Source organism: Thermobia domestica, chromosome 8, assembly GCF_964235325.1.
Source record: "Thermobia domestica chromosome 8, izTheDome1.hap1.1, whole genome shotgun sequence".
Lineage (NCBI taxonomy): Eukaryota > Metazoa > Arthropoda > Insecta > Zygentoma > Lepismatidae > Thermobia > Thermobia domestica.
In genome coordinates this window covers 30,044,906-30,065,896 of record NC_137461.1, presented here as the reverse complement: position 1 = coordinate 30,065,896, position 20,991 = coordinate 30,044,906, and the positions used below count along the sequence as shown (strand labels likewise).

Below are 20,991 nucleotides of genomic sequence, written 5' to 3'. Positions count from 1 at the left end.
GAAGAAAATCCTGAGTTAGAAATCCCTGATGACCGAAACTATTGTCTTGATGGAAGAGCACATTAACAACTTTCTCGGATCGGTTTGCTTTCAATCCTGGAACGATCTTAGTCTGCAACAGTCATTGTAGTGTTATCTGGAATACCATGAGAGAGAATTACGCCTTCACTGTTCAAAAATGTGCTCACTATCACTTACTGAAAACTAGTGGTACTCTGAAATTTCTTTGGTGGCGAGAAGTCTATGTATTTCCATTGTGACAACTGCCATTACGTTTCATGATTGAAAAGAGATATCCAGTGGCGTATTTAGGGGGGTGGCTTCCGGGCTTAAGCCCCCCCCGAAATCTTACTTAGTATAGTAAAGTAAATGAAGTACAAGTATATTGCAGAATTTTCACATTTCCAGGCAAAGCCCACCCCCGAAAGTTAGCAAAGCCCCTCCCGAAACCAAATCGTAAATACGCCACTGGAGATATCCATGTCTCATCCATTGTGACAATTGAAAAGAAAACAAAATGTTCATGGCGTCGTTCTTTCATTGACACATTGCTACCTGCAGAGTCTTGTAGTCAACTGTCAGAATTCGGGAACTCGCCTTGAAGAAACTTCACACAGAATGGTCACAACATATTTCATGGAAAAGTTACGTCTAGGGGCGATATCATGCACAACTTCCTCCCTCCACACACACGTGATCAAGTTGTTGGTCCGTCTTGTCCATGATGATGGTAATGGGCCCATTTACATAGGTGAAATTGTACGCCATAGTTTGATTAACATTGGAATGAAATTGAACACCTCCCCGTTGACTCTTCATTCTTGGATCTGAACATAATCGAACACGTGTCGTCCATTTTGGGGACACGAATCAGGCGCAGATTTCTCCTTCTATTTTCTCTCACAGGACTGAGTGGTACACTGGACGCTGAATGGTGTAATATTCCACTTAATACCATTCACGACCCCTGTGACTCCATTTCACGGAGCATCAAAACTGTTCTGAGTAAGTTTGGTAATCTGGTAAGTTTCACTATTTTCAGATGTTTATATTATTTTGATAACCATCTGTATATAATTACCTCTTACTGAATAACTTCATGAGCGATTGATCCATTTCTTTTAGAATATATATCAGATTAAGGAAATGCGAATTATCGTGAGTGTACTTTTGATTCAATTGTATAAGAAGTGAAAATCAATTAAAAGAAGAAGAAGAAGAAAATCGAAATATAATTTAATGCACTTCGGTTATTATGCTGACGTCTATCTGAATACATAAACATTTATATTTATTTCAGCCAATGAAATGGGAGATGTTTAAGTGATTAATCTCCTAGTAATAGCCAATAATATTTATAACATTTATAAGCACATGGTCATCAAGATAACCATTTCATGGTATTTATAAGGTTTTGGAGCTTGTAGTACCAAAGGATAAACCTTTAAGTTCTTCTGTAGTTGTGTCTTTGCTTGAGGTTTGTCAACGATGGTTTTGGTAAGTCAAATTTTTCTTCATCAAAATAGTCATTTTCTGTTAGTATTCAATGGCCTAGTAGCACATTTGGTGGGCACTATGTAGGTTAATGGGCGGCATAGTTGGGATTCAGTAATAAAACAAGAAGTTAAAAAATACCTTGGCATAACGTGATTTCTGTTCTATCCTCTATAACACTTTCCGGGTATTAAGTATGATGGTCGCAGATATACAGTCACGTCGAATTGTTGAAATATTTAAATTGATTTAAAAGTTACAGAATGAACTATAACCAAAAATCGTCCGTCAGTGAAACCGAATAGCCGGTTATAAGCAAAATTACTAACGCTAAAAATCGTAATAAATAACGAGGGGTAGGGAGCCAAACACGTTCTATAAATTGTTCTAAGTAACTTAAAGACTGTACCAAATAAAAATACATAAAAGTAAAAATTATTTAAAAACTAAAAAATTGAAGAAGAAAATTAGTTTTGTTGTACTCATGTACTTATCTGTCTATCCACCATCTTGATCCCCCAACGTGGCCAACCGACAATTTGCCGTTATTTATTCAACGGTTTCTACATTGCAGTCCCAATCACATACACTTCTTTCCTATGGACTGTACGTTGGCAATTGAATTGGTTGGCAAATGCTTAACAAAGCGGCCAATTATAACGTAGAGCCAATGTTGGGGGTTGGTCGGCAAGTACTCAGCAAATTGGCCAATTTCAATATGATCAACGTTGGGGATTGGTTAACAAATACTCAGCAAAGCGGCTAATTACAACATAGGGCTAACGTTGGAGGTTGGTTGGCAAATGCTTAGCAAAGCGGCCAATTATAATGTAGGGCCATGTTGAGCTTGGTTGCAAATGCTCGGCAAACCGGCCAATTATAACGTAGGGCCAACGTTAGGGGTTTGTTGGAAAATGCTCAGCAAAATGGCCAATTACGACGTAGAGCCAAGGTTGGCGGTTGGTTGATCAAATTTTTCCCATTGTTGGGCCCACTGTCTGCGCTGCTAGGGTTTGTTAAATAATTGGCAGTGGCGAATCTTTAGGGAAGTCACATCGATAAAAAAAAGAAAAAAACATGTTGCTACAGAGTTTTCCGAAGCTATATGAGGCTTTCTTTCCTTAGCTTGTAGCGACAAAATTTGTAGCGATAATGTGAAAATTCAGATAGAAAAAGAGCGTGTGGCACAGCAGTAGATACGCTCTTATTTTACTATAGTTCAGTGTAACAGTAAAGAACTATATTGTATATTGTATGATGTTCTGCTTTAATTACTTATAACCAGCAAAACCAAGGAAGAATTTCGGGTTAAAACCCTTTCTCTTGAGGATATATTATGCAAAAATAAAACATATACCATATTAAATTTGCATATAAACATACGAAAAACCTCTCTTTGACGAAATTCTGCGTACGCTGTTGCTTATAGCACCTACAATGTAAATAAAACATTGAAAATAAACTTGCTTAAATATCGTAATTTTACTACGTTAAAAAAAAAAAAGGAGTCGTTGTATAGTAATATAGATCAAGCCATTTAAGATTAATTCCTTTTTCTTACTAAACTTTTTAACTTCCCTATCCTGAGTTATCTATAATTTTGTTAAGTTATGCAAGATTGTAGAACAAAGCTGACTCATGCAAACTTTGAATATATGATAACATCACGCGTGAGCCAAACAACGAATTAGTACTAATACCCCATAAATCGATTCACAATAAATCAATTCGCTTGATCAATACATTAAGGTGTTTCAAGAGATTTTACACGCTATAAAATAAAGTTGTGTTTATTTGGTTTATATTGTGAAATTAAGTATAAAAGGGTGTTTAAAAAAGAAGGAAAGTCATGATTTTACTTTGTTTCCTGAAAGGAAGAGATAAGTAATTCAGAACTTCGTTTTTGGACGTGTACCAGGACAGATAAGAACATGTCATAGGACTTTGGCCTTCATATAGTATTCATCTATGATTTTCTTTACAGGAACGAACGAAGAAAAACAGAATTAATTCTAAAATAAAAAATGTTTGAATGATAATGATTTTATATGGGTACAACACAGGCAGCGTGCATTGTAGATTTTATCAAGCTCGCTAGAAAGCCGGGAATGACAAGATTGAAAAAGTTCGAATCGTGGCACAGAAAACCTGAGTTCGATTCTTGGTGGAAGTATATGTGGTTCGGATTCCATAGTAAGCTATAGGCCCACATCTCACGTTGCATCAATGCCCGCAAGAAATGTTAAATTCCAACTAAAAAGTTAAATCACCACCGGGCCAACTATTGTGAGTCACATTGTCCACGGATTGCATGAAAATACTTCAAATCATAACATAGTAGGTATTCATCCACAGAGGTCTCACCGCTGGTCTAGTGGCTCGCATGTGTGTCTCGGATAAAGGTGGTCTCGGGTTCAATTCTCGGTAGGAGAGCAGAAACAAAATAATTTCACTTTCATTAATCATCCGTTTCATTTAGCCTAAGACACAACCGTGGGTTGTTAAAATAAAAACACAAAGAACAAGCAGCAAATATGTCAGAATACTCTGAGAAACTTTTGTTGGGAGGGGACCAATCGAGGGGTTGTCCAATGCTACAAGCAACTATGTCTATATTGGTATTAAACATGTATTATTCTGCAGCTGAAAAGACGATAAGTAATTGTAAAATACTTCCCACCTATATTTTCAGAAAAAAAATATAGAACTAAATTGTTTTTATTAGAGCAAGAGTGCAGATGAAGTGTAAGATTAAATTTTCATACTGCATCAATCATTTTCCTGTTAAACAAATATTGTTATATTGAGAAAGTGTATAAATGTATGTTATTAGGAAGTTTTTTTTGGGGGGGTCCGGATCCGGTTCCTCCCCCCGCTGGTGCGCCACTGCACTAACTTCCATGTCAGATCCTCTAGAGTTGGTAACAAGGTTGCAAACATTTATATGAGGGGGATATAGTAAACTATCTCGATAGTTCAGGGTGTCTGCTGAGCTTTGGTCAAAATTTTACCCTTTGAAATTACCTATGTAGTAACGAGAACGTAGAACAGTTGTTAGATTTTATGTGAATTTTTGTGTTCTGGGGTTATATAACAGATTCACAAGCGCACGTATTATCTCTGGTTATATATATGTGCTTTAAAAAAAAACAATCGATAAAAACACATTTTCTTACAAGAATAACTTTAAAATAAAAATTATGGATTTGGGATGTTCAATTGGTAATTGAACTTCGCTCCTTAAGATGAACAAAATAGATCAAAACCTGAACATTAGAAGCGATATGTTGTTCGAAGTTAAGGTAAGTTCATAAAAGATAAGAGCATTCCCATTGCTCTGTTGGCTATTGCATACGTCTTTGTTGCACGTTGTCCCGGCTTCTACTTCTGGTGAAAGAGGATTGCACTCATTATGGTGATTCGGATTCTATCTTAAACTGTGCTCCCACGTCTTATATAGCCGTGGTGCTGTAAAGAGGATAACGAACCAAACGAGATACTCCCTCGTGTTTAGCGTGTTGTGTATACTGTATAGACGTATAAGGTGATCAGTTAACTTTAAGATCAAAATGCAGACAATAATGTACCTGTTTCCTTGTGATTTTCATCTATTCAATCAAACTTGAATAAAACGATTTACATACTCAAATATTAATTATCAAAATAAACTCTGGTAAAGTTAATAGAAGGAATCACTTGACATGAAAATTTATGAATGAAATATGTACGCTCTGGCAATTGAAGCTATCAGTATTTCATGAATGGTATATGGATAGCCACAGTTAAACTCACCGTTCCGTTACCCATATAGATGTTTATGCATGGATTCCATATTAATGAACTCGGCCGAAATAATCACTCTAGCTCTCTTGAAAAAAAAATCTCTCGTTCAAGATTTATCATGTGGAGTAATGGACACACTAATATTACAATCATATTGAGGCCTACTAGACGTGATCATAATGAGCATCGTGGACGCACTGAAGCTACAGTTTACATGATATCCTAGATTCTAGTAGTGTGCTAATTCTAGTGCTATTTACGTTCGTGTCCTTTTCAGACAAGATGAGACTTAACCACTGAAACGAAGAGTCATTTTATGCCATTATTATTTATTATTACTATTATTATTATTATTATTATTATTATTATTATTATTATTATTATTATTATTATTATTATTATTATTATTATTATTATTATTATTATTATTATTACTTAAATAATATGCTGAGTACAGCAAAAAGCAGAAATAAGACATTTCTGTCATACAATTCAATGTTATTACTCAAAAGAAAAATAAAGTCTTACATTTATTAGCTTTAAAATGGATGAATAAAATGGTTAAGTGACGATACTATAGCCTGCGATACCGGTAATCCCTAAAACAGTGAAAAGTTAAGAATAACAAACACTACTGCATTACGTTATAAATTAATAAAGATAAGCCTAGAGATTTAAATATGCTTACTGTTACTAGGTTTAAATAATACTTTAGCTTATACCTTATATTTGAACTTTTAATTGAGTTTTAATAACAATGCTTATCAAGTATTTTTCCCCCTATAGGCTCTAAATGTAGAAGCAAGTAGCACTTTTCTGTCAGCCAGCTAGTGTTTCCAGCTTAAAATACATACGTTCTTGAGTAGTCTGATGTATTATAGTAATAACTGAGTCCTAACTTAAAACACAAACTTTCAAAAGAACAATTTTTAATTTTGTTTACAAATGTCTATGATAGAATCTTTTAAATTGCTGGTTAGTTTATATAAACTAACCAGCAGTTTATATAAAAATATACTGTAATATGACAAGTGGCAAGCCATTAATCAAACAGATACCCGATTATTTTCTTTGCTTCGCCACATATGTTCTGTATGTGTTCATTAAAATATGTGGAAATAACAAATTTCTCACTTGAATTTCATTTTTTGCAATATGTTAACTCGTATCGACATTGGGCATCGCCTCCTTGATTCCTAGTGGGAGCGGAGTGGATGTAGGAGGCGGTGGTATTGGGAAAAAATGAAATGAAATTTTTGAGTTTTACCTCCCACGGTTATGCCGGTTAGACTAAAGGAGACGGTGATGATGAGAGATGAATGAAATGAAGAAAGTGGGAGGAACCCCGAGAAAACCCACACACACGTTGTTTGTCCACCATAAAGTTCACTTGGCGGGAACAGGGTTTGAACCGGGAACCCCAAGCACCAGAGGTGAAAGCTCTACCACTGAGCCACTGCGGCCCTACAGTGGTATTGGGATTTGTTACAGTACATTAGAATATTTAGCTCTTAAACAATTAATAGTTTTACAACGGTAGACTCGGGTTCAATTGCCGGCGGGAGCTCATGTGGTTCGGATTCTACGTTAATCAGTAGGTTCACGTCTCATATAGCCTCTCTGCTGAAAGGAACGTTAAACTCAAATTCAACTCAGAGAGCCCGGTGGCTCAGTGGTAGAGCATTCACCTCCGGTGCTTGGGGTCCCTGGTTCAGTCCCAGCTCGCGCCGTGTGGACTTTGTGGTGGACAAACACCGTGCTCATGGGTTTTCTCGGGGTTCTCCCGTTTCCTTCCACTTTGTTCATTCCAACATTTCATTCACTTCTCATCATCACCGTTTCCTTTGGCTTAACCGGCGTAAACGTGAGACGTAAAACTCAAAGCTTTCTTTTCAAATTCAACTCTACTCTAAGTCATGATGTAACATTTTATCCTCAATATTGTTTTGCTATTCTAGAAAGTTCAGTGTAATCACCACAATATACTAATATTTTAAATAAGAATATTTTAAAGTTTTTGGCAGGTTAATAAAAATGAGTTACTATTGATCTACCAAATCGTTTCTACACATTGACAAGTGTGTCACTTTTATCTACAGAAGCCCGATCAAGGTGGCCAAGTGGGTTACATAGACCCATCAGAAATTCTCCGCCCGGAGCCTGTATTTGCCAAAAAGCCTGTTGGTCATTTTCGGGATTTTTCTATCGACGTAAATGACCCAATCAAGGAGAGAGTGAGGAAAACTTACCTGGAGATGCACACCAAGCAGACAGTTGCCTTTGTACAAAGTCAAATAGAAGAATGGACATGCTTTGACAAATTCCGTGCAACTATAATGGAGGCCCTGCATAAACTAAACGACTTAGTGGATGAAGGAGACCCGGATGTTGATGTTCCTAACATTGTACACGCTTTCCAAACTGCAGAACGGATTAGAGCGGATCACCCAAATGCAGACTGGTTTCAACTTACGGGTCTCATACATGATCTAGGAAAGGTAAGTGAAAAACATAGTCAATCATTAAAAATGTTTATAACAAAATTAGAATTTAATGAAAAAATGTCCACAGATGAGACACATGGATACATGCAGGCCCGTATTTAGGTAAGTGCTATTCTGTACTCGAGCACAAGGCGGCAGAATTTAGGGGGCGGCAAAATTTTGGATTTTTTTAAAGATTCACAATAACTAGCAATCCGCAGAGTACCAAACAAGCACGAGGAAATAATATTATATTTAAATCACTTTAATTTCAGTAGTCACTAAATAGCTAGCTTATCTGATTATTTTTAAAAAGTCATCCTCTCCCACCCCCATCCGAAGGGATGAGGATGAACTTGAACATTATGAAAACTAAAACCATTAAACTCAGCGACCTCGAAAACTATTAATTCAACACTAATATCTGTTGTTTTCGATTACTTTTAAAATCTCGCCCCCCTCCCTGGGAAATGGAGTTTGAAGTTGAATTGGACTAAAACTGTCACTATTCATCTCAGCGATCCCAAAAACTATGTATTCAACTCTAATAATGATTGTTTTCTTGGGGGGAAGGGGGGCGGAAAATTTTGTGCGGGGCGGCCAATTATTTAGAGCACAGGGGTGCACAATATATAAATACGGCCCTGGATATATCAATGGATAGAACTCATTAAACTGATTAAAATTATATGAGTGAATGTACAGTTCCTCATGCACAGTTTTCGAGTGATTTTGTATAGCTAATAATTAATGCTGTACGATCAGGACGCTTGAAGCTCAAACATAGTACGTTGCTACATTCAATTCACGGTAGGCAACAACATTTTTGACGTGGACATTCTATAAAAATCCAGATGCCTGCTTAAGTTCCGGAAACGGGACTTCCTGTGGGACATCTCTGAGCTCCTTGCAAGACAATCATAGGATGACTTTTGGAACATCCAGATCTTGCCCCATAACACTCACATCCCATTGATTGGATTATATTTTTGAGTTTAACGTCCTGTTTAGCAATGAGGCTATATGAGACCTGAACTTACAGCTTAACGGGCAATCCGAACGACATAAATCCCGTTTGGGTCTTCCAAATCAAAGTCTCCTACGTGAACCGCTTAGTTACGAAGGAGCTCTACATCCCAGTGAAACTCAACTGAAATTACTGCATATTTCCATTATCCTTAAAGCTTTTACTGTGATAGGAATATTACATTGAGATCCAAGGGAAATAACCTGAACATTTCCATTATCCTTAAAGTTTTTACTGTAAAAAGAATTTCCCATTGAAATTCAAGGAAAATAACCTGTTCATTTCCATTATCCTTAGTTTTTATTGTGACAGGAATTTCCCATTGAAATCCATGGGGAATAACCCTGATTATTTCCATTATCCTTAAAGTTTCTACCGTGAGCTTGAATGTCCTGGGACATGAATGGGACCTTGGGATGTCCAAAAGACGTCTCATAAACATGTTATAGCGTTGGGAATGTGTCATTGAACATGGATTCAACAATTAACATAATTAGGTGTTAATCATAGAATAAGAGTTTTATGTTTAATGATTATTATTATTTCGTAACATTTTAGAATACACTTTTAATGTCACAAGATTTTGTATCTCAGAAACAAACGTTATTACTGAATATCTTAAGACTGATAGTAAGATTAATTGATCTTTATTTTCTATTGTGGTGTATAGTTTCATGATTCCCCGCCGAGGAGCCATGTGGTGTACTTTTTTTTTTTTTTTTTTTTTTTTTTTTGAGGTGTAATATTTAATTTTGTTAGCCATAATGTTATTAGCAAATGTAAACTAATTATTTTGGTAAGAGCATTGACTAACCAAAATGCCTGTTACTGCTAAATAAGATACACCTTTAGTTAAATTATGGAAACATGAATTTAAATGATGTAAAGAGGGTTGCTAGTATATTTACAATGATTTATTGAAATATGATAAGATAAATTAAATGAAGTTATAAAATTAATAACTAATTAATGGTAGTAACGAAAGTGAAAGTTAATTAATTGAATATTTATGAAAGTGAGAATTAGATGGGAGATATTTTTTATTATACGATAAGAATTTTGAATATTTTTATTGAAAATTACAATTTAACATTTATTTATATTATAGGATAAGTAGAAGGATAGTTACTTATAATATTATTTGGCAGAAGAGACTAAAAGATTTAACTTTGGATGGGCAGGAGAGATTTATTTTTATATTTTGAATGATGGAGATTTTTAAAAAATAACTGCCTTGCCTTTTTACTGTACCAACTCGGCCCCAGCAAATTTACGGCAGTCTTTTATATCAATCGTGTAACTGTGGTTAAATTCCTCTTAACCTATTTCTGTTGTGACCCACTCACCTACAGAAGTCACGTAGCATAGAACAATATTTAGAATTTTACTGTTAGGTGGACACTTCTGGTCTCTTCTAACTCAATGAACATAGAGAAATAAATCAATCTCTGGTTTTTCAACCTGTATGAAAAATATTTAAAATATATAACTTTTTTTTCGACTGTGATTTTTACCACATTACCCCTCCTAGGGTAAATTCATCACACATTAGTTTTTAATGTATGTTGTGATCACTATTTTTTTTTTTCAACTGTGATTTTTACCACACTATTTTTAATGGAAAATTGCAGCATACCTTCAAATAATGCTGTATGGCGCATTTTGGAATGTACTGAGTTTCCAATGGAAGGAGTGCTGTTTCTCAATTACCTAAGTGATAGCATTAATATGTTGACAAATTGGTCACTGAAAGCAGTAATGCTGTAGTGCAGGTGCATACTACAGGTTTTCTCCGTTTTTCTCGAATTGAAGCATTCCCCCGAATAACGCTGTATGACACAATTCAGTAAATTCGAGGAGGACCAGGGTTGCCAAATAAACATAGTCAAAATAAGGGACGGGTTGATGAGTTTTAATAAGTATTACAGGAAAGGTTTCTATGAACATAATCTAATAGTAGAAAATGATCCAGGCAGTGGCGTAGAGAAGGAGGCCAAGAGGGGCCGCCCCCCAAAGAGGTCCGGCAATGTACTATGGTGCTTTGATGTTTGTAATTTTTTAAATATATTTTTATGTTTATATATTTTTATGTTTGTAATTTTTCTATATGTGCCTATAACAGCACTTGGCTCCCTCCCCAAACACACATCCTGGCTACGCTACTGGATCCAGGTATGAAATAAAAAGAGTAATCATTTCGTCGGAATGAAATAGAAAAGTATGAGCCAATATAAAGAGTTATTATAAGAAAAATTATATAAATCTTACTTTTAAAACATTGGATTTAGGTTACTTAAACTTTCTTCAAAAAATCATACTTCACGCTTGACTTAACTACACTTATAATATTTTTCAAGTTTGGATTTTTCTTTAGGCTGTCGAAAACTCATTGCAGCTTAAAGTCAAAGAGTTGATTGCTATTGTAAGTTTAGCTTTCATCAACTGGGCAGAACACCTATTTCTTCTGTCAGTCCATTTCAAATTCATATGCGAGAAAACTCTTTCTACGACGGCGGGATGCTTCAGACGACCTTAAATACATTTGCAACTCAGAGCTTTTCTGCAATAGCATTTGCCATTTACTGCCCACACTTATGACGACTCATTAAAAATTTCGGGCTTTAAAGTCGTTGTCTGAGGTAAATTTGTCATTTGGGCAAAATACGGGACTTTTCCCGTTCTTTTACCGAAGCTTCCCGGGACACGGGACAAAATCATAAAATAAGAGACTGTCCCTTAAAATTCGGGACATTTGGGAACCGTGATGAAGACGGAGAAAACATGTAGTGTATTGCTGGACTAGAAGGGAAAACATAATAAAACATTATGCAAGCATGAGAACACATTATCAATGGTTGAGCAATACCTTATCGTATGAGTGGCCTTTCAGTATATGTTACTCATGCTCCATACAACATGATTTCACTGGAAGCTCAGGAGATTCTAAAATGTGTCATGCAGCTTTATTCGAGCGAATGCTTCAATTGGAGAAAAATGGAGAAAACCTGTGCTCCTGGACTACAGCATTACTCATTAGAGAGACCAGTTTGCCAACATATATACTAATGACATCACTTAGGTAATTGAGAAACGAACTTTTAGTATATGTAGGTCATGATGTGTGCAGTATTTGATTCCATTGGAAACCCAGCACATTCCAAAATGTTCCATACAGCGTTATCCGGGGCAATGCTTCAATTCACTGAAATGAGCTATACAATGTTATTGGGTAGGATGCTTCAATTCCAGAAATATTATAGATAATGAAAGTTACAGTATACATGTTATTTATTGTATGTTGTGTTTGATCCCAATTCGATACAATATCACTGCCGAGGGAGAAATCTAGTGTAATGTAATAACAAAGATAATATTTCACATCTATTAAAAATAGTTCTTTTTCTAGGTAATGGCGTTCTATGGTGGACCCCAATGGGCTGTTGTGGGCGACACTTTTGCAGTGGGTTGTGCGTGGGCAGATTCCATTGTCTACAGAGATATAAGTTTTATGGATAATCCTGATGGGAAAGACCCACGATACAAGTTAGTACCTACTTCAAATACTTATACACAAAATACTATAACATATCAATGTATGTAATTTTGATTGCAATTTGGTTCGTGCCCTGTAGTAGCGTTACACTTAATAACTTCGTTTTAACTTCAATCATATATACAGATTTTTCTTCAGAATATATTATACTTACGCACATGGACACAATATATTTCAGAAGAATTGAAAATATATACAAAGTGATCACGAAGTCTCTTTACCCCCTATGGAGTATCCACATATTCATAGATGGTCGTATTGTAATAATGGTGGATCATGGCAGAGGACAACTTTGATGAAGCGTGACTATTCTTTACTATTTATTCCAGAGTATCTGTGTGTACACCATCGTTTTCACAACAGATTATGAATCCCCGATCTTGCAGATGTGGAATAAACCAATCATGTAACATACACAATGCGATTTACAGCACCATCAAAGAAATATGAACCTATCTAGTGGGTTGCAGACATTGCAGCCCAGATCATAACATGTGGTAGGTTGTGTTCAAGTTCTTCATAAAAATGTAGGTTCTCTCTACTCCAGAAATGAACGTTTCTAGTTTTACACTGCGATATATTGCACGCTCGTTCGAGAAATAAACATTTTTCCTCCTGAAGGAAGAGTTGTAAAGAATCGAGCTTTCGCGGACAAGTCTGCTGACAAGGGCGCCCATGTTGTGGTTTCCAAGGGGGGGCAAATATAAGCGACGTTCCAAAAATAGTTTCAAATTTTGCTGTAACTAATGTAAAAATGCTATTGAATTTTCGATATTCTGAAGTACAATTTCCTCTAGGGGGGCGAGCGCCCCACCTTGCCCCCCTGATGGACACCCTTGTCTGCTGACATTTTTGCATGTTTCTATCACTCAATTCGTTCACAAATGAAAGTTTAAATATCTTTAACTACAAACCCTTCATATATTTTTGTAATGTCGAGTATAAAGCTCCTATACCTGTGGCCGCTTACGAATGAACTTTTTTGACGAACGTTCGATAGACGCTCCAACGTCCCACGTTTCCAGTCGTGTTAGTGGTCGTCCTGAGAGGAAATCCGTTCCTTTATAGTTTAAGTGGACTCATCAGCCATAATTTAGATGTATATGAGCAGCTGCAACGATAAGAAATAAGGATTCATTAACATCTATGTAATACATAGGAGGTAAAGGTACTTTGTAATCACCCTGTACAGGAATCGAGTGATTAAGTGATTTGTATTTATGTTTCTCGTCAGTCTACTTCAGTAACGAGGCAATATAGACGAGATCCACAATTTAAAGTGGGGGGATCTGAACTGGGACTGGATCTTCTCTCACCAGGAATCGAACTTAAATCCTCGTGCACCAAATACATGCCTCCTAACTTTTGAAGAGGGCTATATCTTATAAAGATACACAGTGACTTCTTAAATTTATATACACCGTGTTTCAAAAAGAATGACATGATTTTGGACGGTAATAATTACGGAACAAGGGACGGGCCGGCAAGGAAATGCGTGTTGTTTGAATAGGCGTGGCCTAGAGTTTCAGAAAATCGCCGTTAGACGTCAGTTAATGCGTCTTTTCAGTTTGCAGACAGTCAAAAGATGGCGTCCGCTCAACAGAAGGCGCTTGTGTGCTGCAGTTTGCAAAGGCTGAGTCAGTGATTTCGGTCCAGTGTGATTTTCGTTGTTGTTTTGGCATTGATCCACTTGCACCCCAAAAACATTCGTCGTTGGTATCGCCAATTTGAAGACACAGGATGCTTGTGCAAAGATAAAGAGTCCAGGTCGGCCTCGCAATTCAGATGAAATGGTGCAATTTAGCTATCGCCTAGGTGTTGTTCATGCTGTTGCTGGTGGACACATAAAGCATTTGTAATAGCATCTAAAACTTGAAGATTTTGTGAGTATTTTGCAATTTATCCCATTTTTGTAGTGTGTTTTTATCAATACATATGGACTTTTAAAACCAGGTCAATCTTTTTGAAACATCCTGTATATAAGGGCCACGGTGGCTCAGTGGTAGAGAGCTTAATTCTGATGCATGGGGCCCCTGGTTCGATCACCGGCCAAATAAGTATGTGGTGAACAACATCGTGTCCGTTTAGTTTTCCCGTGGTAATCTAGTTTCCTTCCACTTTCTCATTCCACCAATTCTTCCATGAACATTCATTTGCCTTAATCATCGTCTTCTTTAGCCTAGAGGGCATAATCATGGGACGTTAAGCTAAAATATTTCATTTTAAAATTGATATATACAGTAATATTTGTTACACAAGTGGAAAATTACATTTTGTCAGAATTATGTCATGGTGTGGAAAGAAACATTGTTGGGATTTAGTATTTAGTGAGGGGTTGGTTTTATCTTGAAATGTTAGATATGAATTTAATTTATTTAGCTGCGTATATCTTCAAAAATATCACACACATCTATAATATACGCTTTTGGGTTTAGTCTTACAGGCACGTAGCCAGGATTTCGTGAAGGGGGGTGTCCGTGACATGAAATACTGTGGTCATCATACCAGGGGCTCGATCATTCTAAACTATTTTACTGGAACATATATTGGTTCGTTTAGCCAGGATTTCGTAACGAGGGGGGGGGGCGTGACATGAAATTCTGAAGGCCTAGGAGCTCGATTAATCTAAACTACTTTACTATCAACATATATTGGTTTGTGAGAACAATAAAATGAGGTATGAGGTTGGTAAGTATTTCAACAACAAACTTTGAAGAAATCTCGAGTAAAATAAAAAATAAAAAAATATTGAAAAAGATTTTACAATATTTACGTCCTTCCTCTGTTTATTCAAATATAACAATTTTCCTTTCATTATGGCCTCAACTATTATAAAAAGTACATATTCACTATTATAAAAAGTGCATACTCAATAATGTCTTGTAAATTATTTTACAATATGTGCGTTCCTTTCTCTGTTGAATCAAATGTTAACAGAACTTTCTTTCCACATAAATTTTTGTTTTTATTATTCCGTCAACTACTGTCTGTTCCAAATGACAGGTTAAAGGAGCAGTAGAAAATTGTTTTTGAACTAACATGTTTGATACTGCAAGGATGCGATGACGAAAAATTATGATAAAAAATGTCTAACCTGTTACAGAACGGCACTATGCTTTCCGAAGCTTGAAATCTCCCTTAGAAATTCTGAAAAATCGGTAACTTTTCCAGAAATTTCAAATTCCCTGACTCTTCCATGATATCTCGCTCACTTCGCCACCATGTATTGCAAATAATACAAATCTCCTCATAAAAAGAGTAGCCAAAAGCTTCCTGTAGTTTATTTTTAGCTCTGATTCTTCTTTTTCTCATTTCATTTTGTTTCATCCTTCCTTAAGTTTTTTCATTGGCGTGGGAGACCCGGGTTCGATTCCCGGCGGGAGCTCATGTGGTTCGGATTCCACGTTAATCAGTAGGTCCACGTCTCATATAGCCTCGCTGCTGAACGGGACGCTAAACTAAAATCAACTCAACTCAACTCAATTAAGTTTTTTCATTTCTGGTCTCGAAGGGGGGGGTCCGGACCCCCTCTGGCTACGTGCCTGAGTCTTATCGAATTTAATTTCTTCATGAAAAGAGAAATGCATTGGTTCTATATTTTATTTGCTTTTTAACTTCTACAGTCTTAAAATGCATGTATTTTTAACTTGCAAGTTTATTCTTTTATAGAGTACCATAATGCATAATAGTATGTATAATAATATAATCATTTTTTTTTTTTTTTTTTTTTTGTCTCTTTTAAGCACAAAGTACGGAATGTATACTCCTAATTGTGGCTTGGAAAATGTTTTAATATCATGGGGTCATGACGAATACATGTACCGAGTACTTAAACATAATAAGTGCAAATTGCCAGAAGAAGCTTTGTATATGATCAGGTAATTACATTTTTATTCTATATAAGTTACAAGAATATTTGACTGCATATGAACAGGGCCGGATTTCCCAATAGGCCCGGTAGGCCCGGGCCTATGGGCGCAAGCTCCCAGGGGGCGCACGGCCGAGAGAAAAAATTAAAAAATATCTAGAAATAAAAATAAATAGCCATAACTTAACATATTTTTTGAATTGATTAAAAAAATCAGGCTAATAAAGCATTCTGATTTTGAAGTTTATTGGAAGAAATAATTGTTGGTAAAGTTCACCAATCTTTTGTTAATACATTAACGGTATTTTGTTAAGCCCAGAACCAAGTAAATTCCTCAAAAAACTTGCAATGATAAAATTGCATCGTGGAGTGGTGTTTAAGCAATTAACATATAGGCCTGATATAATTTTTTAATAAAGGTTTTTAGGAAAGTAACTTTAACCAGACTAGGAGGCGGAAAAAATTATTGGGCCTAGGGGCGCCAAAATGCTAAATCCGGCCCTGCATATGAACATTATAGAAATTATTTAAGTATTGTAAATATTGGTCATTTATTTTCCTATGGACAATATAACGGTCGACTTGAGCCAGTGGTGAGGACTCAAATTAAGCTCAGAGGAGCAAGTTTTGGGAGTAAACACAACAAACTTCTGTGTTCTGTACTTACATGTAGAATTACTAATTAAGAATAAATAGCTTAGAATGTTTTGAAATTCAGACATGTTTTGGTTATTTTGACGAAAGATAACCATCTTTAAGGTTGGTTTAAAGGGATAAGTTTTGTTGATAGATGTCACTACAAGCTTCGTATCTCTCTCACGTATCTTTTTTTTTTTTTCACGAAAATTCACGATTTCTCTTACGAATTTCAAATTAGAGACTTCAAATTTTTAGAGAAGGAATTTCATAATCTAACGAAGGCAACAATCCGTGCTGATTTTTTATTTAGAAGTTTCTTCATTGTTGAAATGGCTTAATTATTAAAATTGATATCCAAACCTTTAACAATGTACTGTTCAACAATGAAGAAAATCCTACATAAAAAATCGGCACGGATTGTTGCCTTCGATAGGTTATGAAGTTCCTTCTCTAAAAAGTTGAAGTCTGTAGTTTGAAATTTGTACGAGAAATCGTGAATTTTCGTGAAAGGTAAAATATAAATGAGAGAGATATACAAGGACTGTAATGACATCTATCGGCAAAACTTGTCCCTTTAAATCAACCTTAACGTTCTATTCACATTGAGTGTTCTAACTCGTTTGTCATTTCATTTGCATTTCCGATGGCCCCTCAAGCAGTAAGTCTGTGTCATCTATAGCTTCAGTGCTGAACGAGACGCTTACCTCTAAATCAACCAATTTACCTTACCTAACAACCTAATTAATATACTAGAGATGGTGGGGTATTGGTCCTCTTACACTTTCATTCTACCAATTATTTCATGGCCATTTCCTTTTATTAAACATTGGTCTCTTTTAGCCTAACGGGCATTATCGTAGGACGTAAAACTAAAAATTTATTTCATTAAATACTAGAGACATATTTAATAAATATGTACGCGGAATATCGTAATTAGTTACTTGCTATTTTCATGTCAATGTAACAAGCATAATAAGAAAAAATTCCACTGCGTTGTCCTGTAAGAAAAAAGGTCCGTTACAGCTAATTTTCTAATAACCTCTTTTAAAGAAAGAAAGACGTATGTGCTGTACGTAAAACCGTAGGTTACATGCGTAAATCCTGTAGTTTCTGGACTTAAAGAGTCATCATCCCGGCGAAATTAAAATACCGCTAATTTTACAGTAATTATGTGATATCTTCAAACAGATAAAAGATAATCGAAATGTGGAACAAGAGCGCCCTAGACAATATTATTTTACATGAGAAACCGTTATCACGACTCACTTATCTGCTTTCGATTTCGAGCCATTTTGAAAATCGGCATTTATTTTCCCGTTTCTAAACAGCTGAAAACGGAAAGCCACTAAGTGACTTGTGATAACGGTACCTCACGCAAAATAATATTGTCTAGGGCGCTCTTGTTCCATATTTCAATTATCTTTTTATCTATTTGAAGATATCACATAATTACTGTAAAATTAGCGGTATTTTAATTTCGCCGGGATGAAGACTCTTTACGACTATAGATAATACCCTGCAGTAAACGTATAACTGAAAACGTATATTTTATAACTTTCCGTATTAGTATCCAATAGTGCAGCAGCATGATGTAATATGAAGCGGGAAAAGCTAGTACAGTACATATGTAGTATATGAATAACATATGCTCCGTGCAGATTTCCGTCGTAAACATATAGATTCCGTATATTTGTACAATATACCGCTGTTCGGATAACGGATTTCTCTCAGTGGAATAACTACTACCAAGTTATCTTTTAAGTACAAAATTATTGATGGCTGATAAAATATCAAATTATTCAATGTTTTGTTTATCTGTAGGTATCATTCTTTCTACCCATGGCATTCTGGGAAAGATTATATGCATCTTTGTAGCGAAAAGGATATGAAAATGCTACCTCTACTCTTAGAATTCAAGTAAGTGTATTAGAAAAGCATGTCATTAAAACTGAACACTGCAGTTGGAAAAATGTAGGTTCAGCAATTTGTGAATCTACTATAAGACTGATAAAATTACTATTTAAGAAAATTGAAATATTAAATAATATTTATTAATTGAGCGGTTGAACGGATGAACATAATGGTATGTCCCATTTTCTAACTTTCGAGTAAGCTGGAAAAGAGTAAATTGGTTGACCATTCCTAGACAATTGAATGCAGTTATGCATTCCAAACAAGCTTCCTTCTGCAGGTACACTTCAGAAATTGAACTACCTACATACTGTTCTCGTACAGTTTAAATCTCATATTTGATTAGGCATAATGATTCCACAGAGAGTTTAACAGGTGAATAGAAAATTAGTTGCTGAAAAAAAAACGAGTGAAGAAGTCTGGTAGAAAATACAGATTCATTACACTTTGTAGAAATCTAATATCTATAAATAAAATAAAGAGTTTGTTTGTGTGTTTGTCTGTGCGCGGCCTAGGGACCAGACGAGTGGACGGAGAGTTACTAAATTTAGGTCATAGGTACCTTGGTCCAGGCCCCAGATCAAGACGCAGCGCTTTTTTAAAAAAAAAAATCCAGATCTGGAGGTTCTCAGGTGAGGCGTTTACCGGGACCGGCCTGGGGACCAGACAAGTTGACCGAGAGTTACCAAATTGTGGTCACGGATACCTTGATCCAGGCCCCAGACCAAAGTGAAGCGTTTTCTTTTCTTTTCTTTCTTTTTTTTTTTTTCAAAATTTGAACCAGTGAGGTCTCAGGGGGGCGTTTACCGGGACATGTAAAAGTAGTTGAAAATGACCAATATTAGTGTCGAATTCATAGTTTTCGCGGTCACTGAGATCAATGGTGGAACACCGATTGCATTAATTTCCAAATTCACCCTATTCTGCTGCGGGCCGGCGGGCCACCGGGGAGGGGGGTGCTACTGAGACATGTAAAGTAATCCAAAATGACCAATATTAGTATCAAATCCATAGTTTTTGCGATCGTTGAGATCAATGGGGACACTTCCATTAGCAATGACTTGCAAATTCAGCTACCATTGTAGCCCTTTCAACACGGCGACAGTCATGGCTTCGTTGAGAATACTACTTTTCTTACTTCTTGTATGCGCCAAAAATGACCTATCATAAACCAAAACAGCTGCAAATCGTTGAACGAAACTTACACAATCACTGCATGCCGTTTCGAAGCACAAATCGAATAAAGGGCACTTCTACATCGATTTTAATCAACCCGCACAATTGTATTTCTCCGTGTTGAAATGGGTATGTGGACCGGGGGTCAGAGGGGGAATACTGAGACATATAAAGTAATCCAAAATGACCGATATTAGTATCAAATCCATAGTTTTCGCGGTCGCTGAAATGAATAGTGATACTTCCACAGGAATTGACTTCCAAATACAACCCCCATGCGAAGAATGGGTATATTCAGCTATTAAATAATAACAATGAGTACTCATCAGTGAGTAAACAGTGAATTGGCTTTACTGTAATCAAATTAAACAGATTAATTGCGTCAAACGATATGGGCATTTACTGAAGAATAAATGTTTAATTTACTCGTTTTATCTTTGCAGTAAGTATGACTTGTACACAAAAAGTGAAGATATTCCTGACATCGAAGCCCTGACGCCATATTACCAATCTCTGATCGACAAATATATCCCAGGGAAGCTTTATTGGTAAATGGACGTTGTATTCAGTAATTAACAAACAGTGTGAGGAAAGTAGTTATAGTACATAGAGAACCACAATATTGCTAATAAATTAGGCAATCTACATGTTATAGCCTATATATATATATATATATATATATATATATATATATATATATATATATATATATATATATATAGTTTGTTACAAAAATGTGGATTCCTCACATCAAAATAAGAAAAAAAGTTCATATGAATCTGTGCCGAAAACCTGAAAACTTGAATTTAAAACGTTCATAGCTCCACTACTAATCGGTAGGAACTGGTATGTGAACTATCGAAATATTCATGTTTAAGAATGCTCCAGTGCTCGTACACCAATTTTAAGAGAGGTAGGTGGAGAGTGATCAAGTACTCTCAAGCAGCCTCTCTAAAAATCACACTGTGCAAGTACAGAAGAGTTTTCCTAGTTGTGAGGGGCATTTTCAATACATAGAATAACTTCAGTAAGTTTTCCCCCGGATTTTGTGTATATC

The 20,991-nt window shown here is 35.9% G+C and overlaps 1 protein-coding gene across 2 annotated transcripts; it reads left to right on the top strand.

The window, feature by feature from the left end:
- Window positions 1–1,368: 1,368 nt before the first annotated feature.
- Window positions 1,369–20,582, top strand: LOC145691604 (inositol oxygenase-like). Of its 2 annotated transcripts, XM_081767007.1 has the most exons (6): window positions 1,369–1,497; window positions 7,377–7,775; window positions 12,194–12,330; window positions 16,084–16,218; window positions 18,669–18,764; window positions 20,378–20,582. In XM_081767007.1, the coding sequence occupies exons 1-6, from the start codon at window positions 1,489–1,491 to the stop codon at window positions 20,484–20,486; spliced, it is 885 nt and encodes a 294-aa protein (XP_081623133.1). In that variant the 5' UTR covers window positions 1,369–1,488; the 3' UTR covers window positions 20,487–20,582. The 2 variants fall into 2 exon arrangements, with proteins under 2 accessions (XP_081623133.1, XP_081623134.1); XM_081767008.1 differs by lacking the exon at window positions 18,669–18,764.
- Window positions 20,583–20,991: the final 409 nt, after the last annotated feature.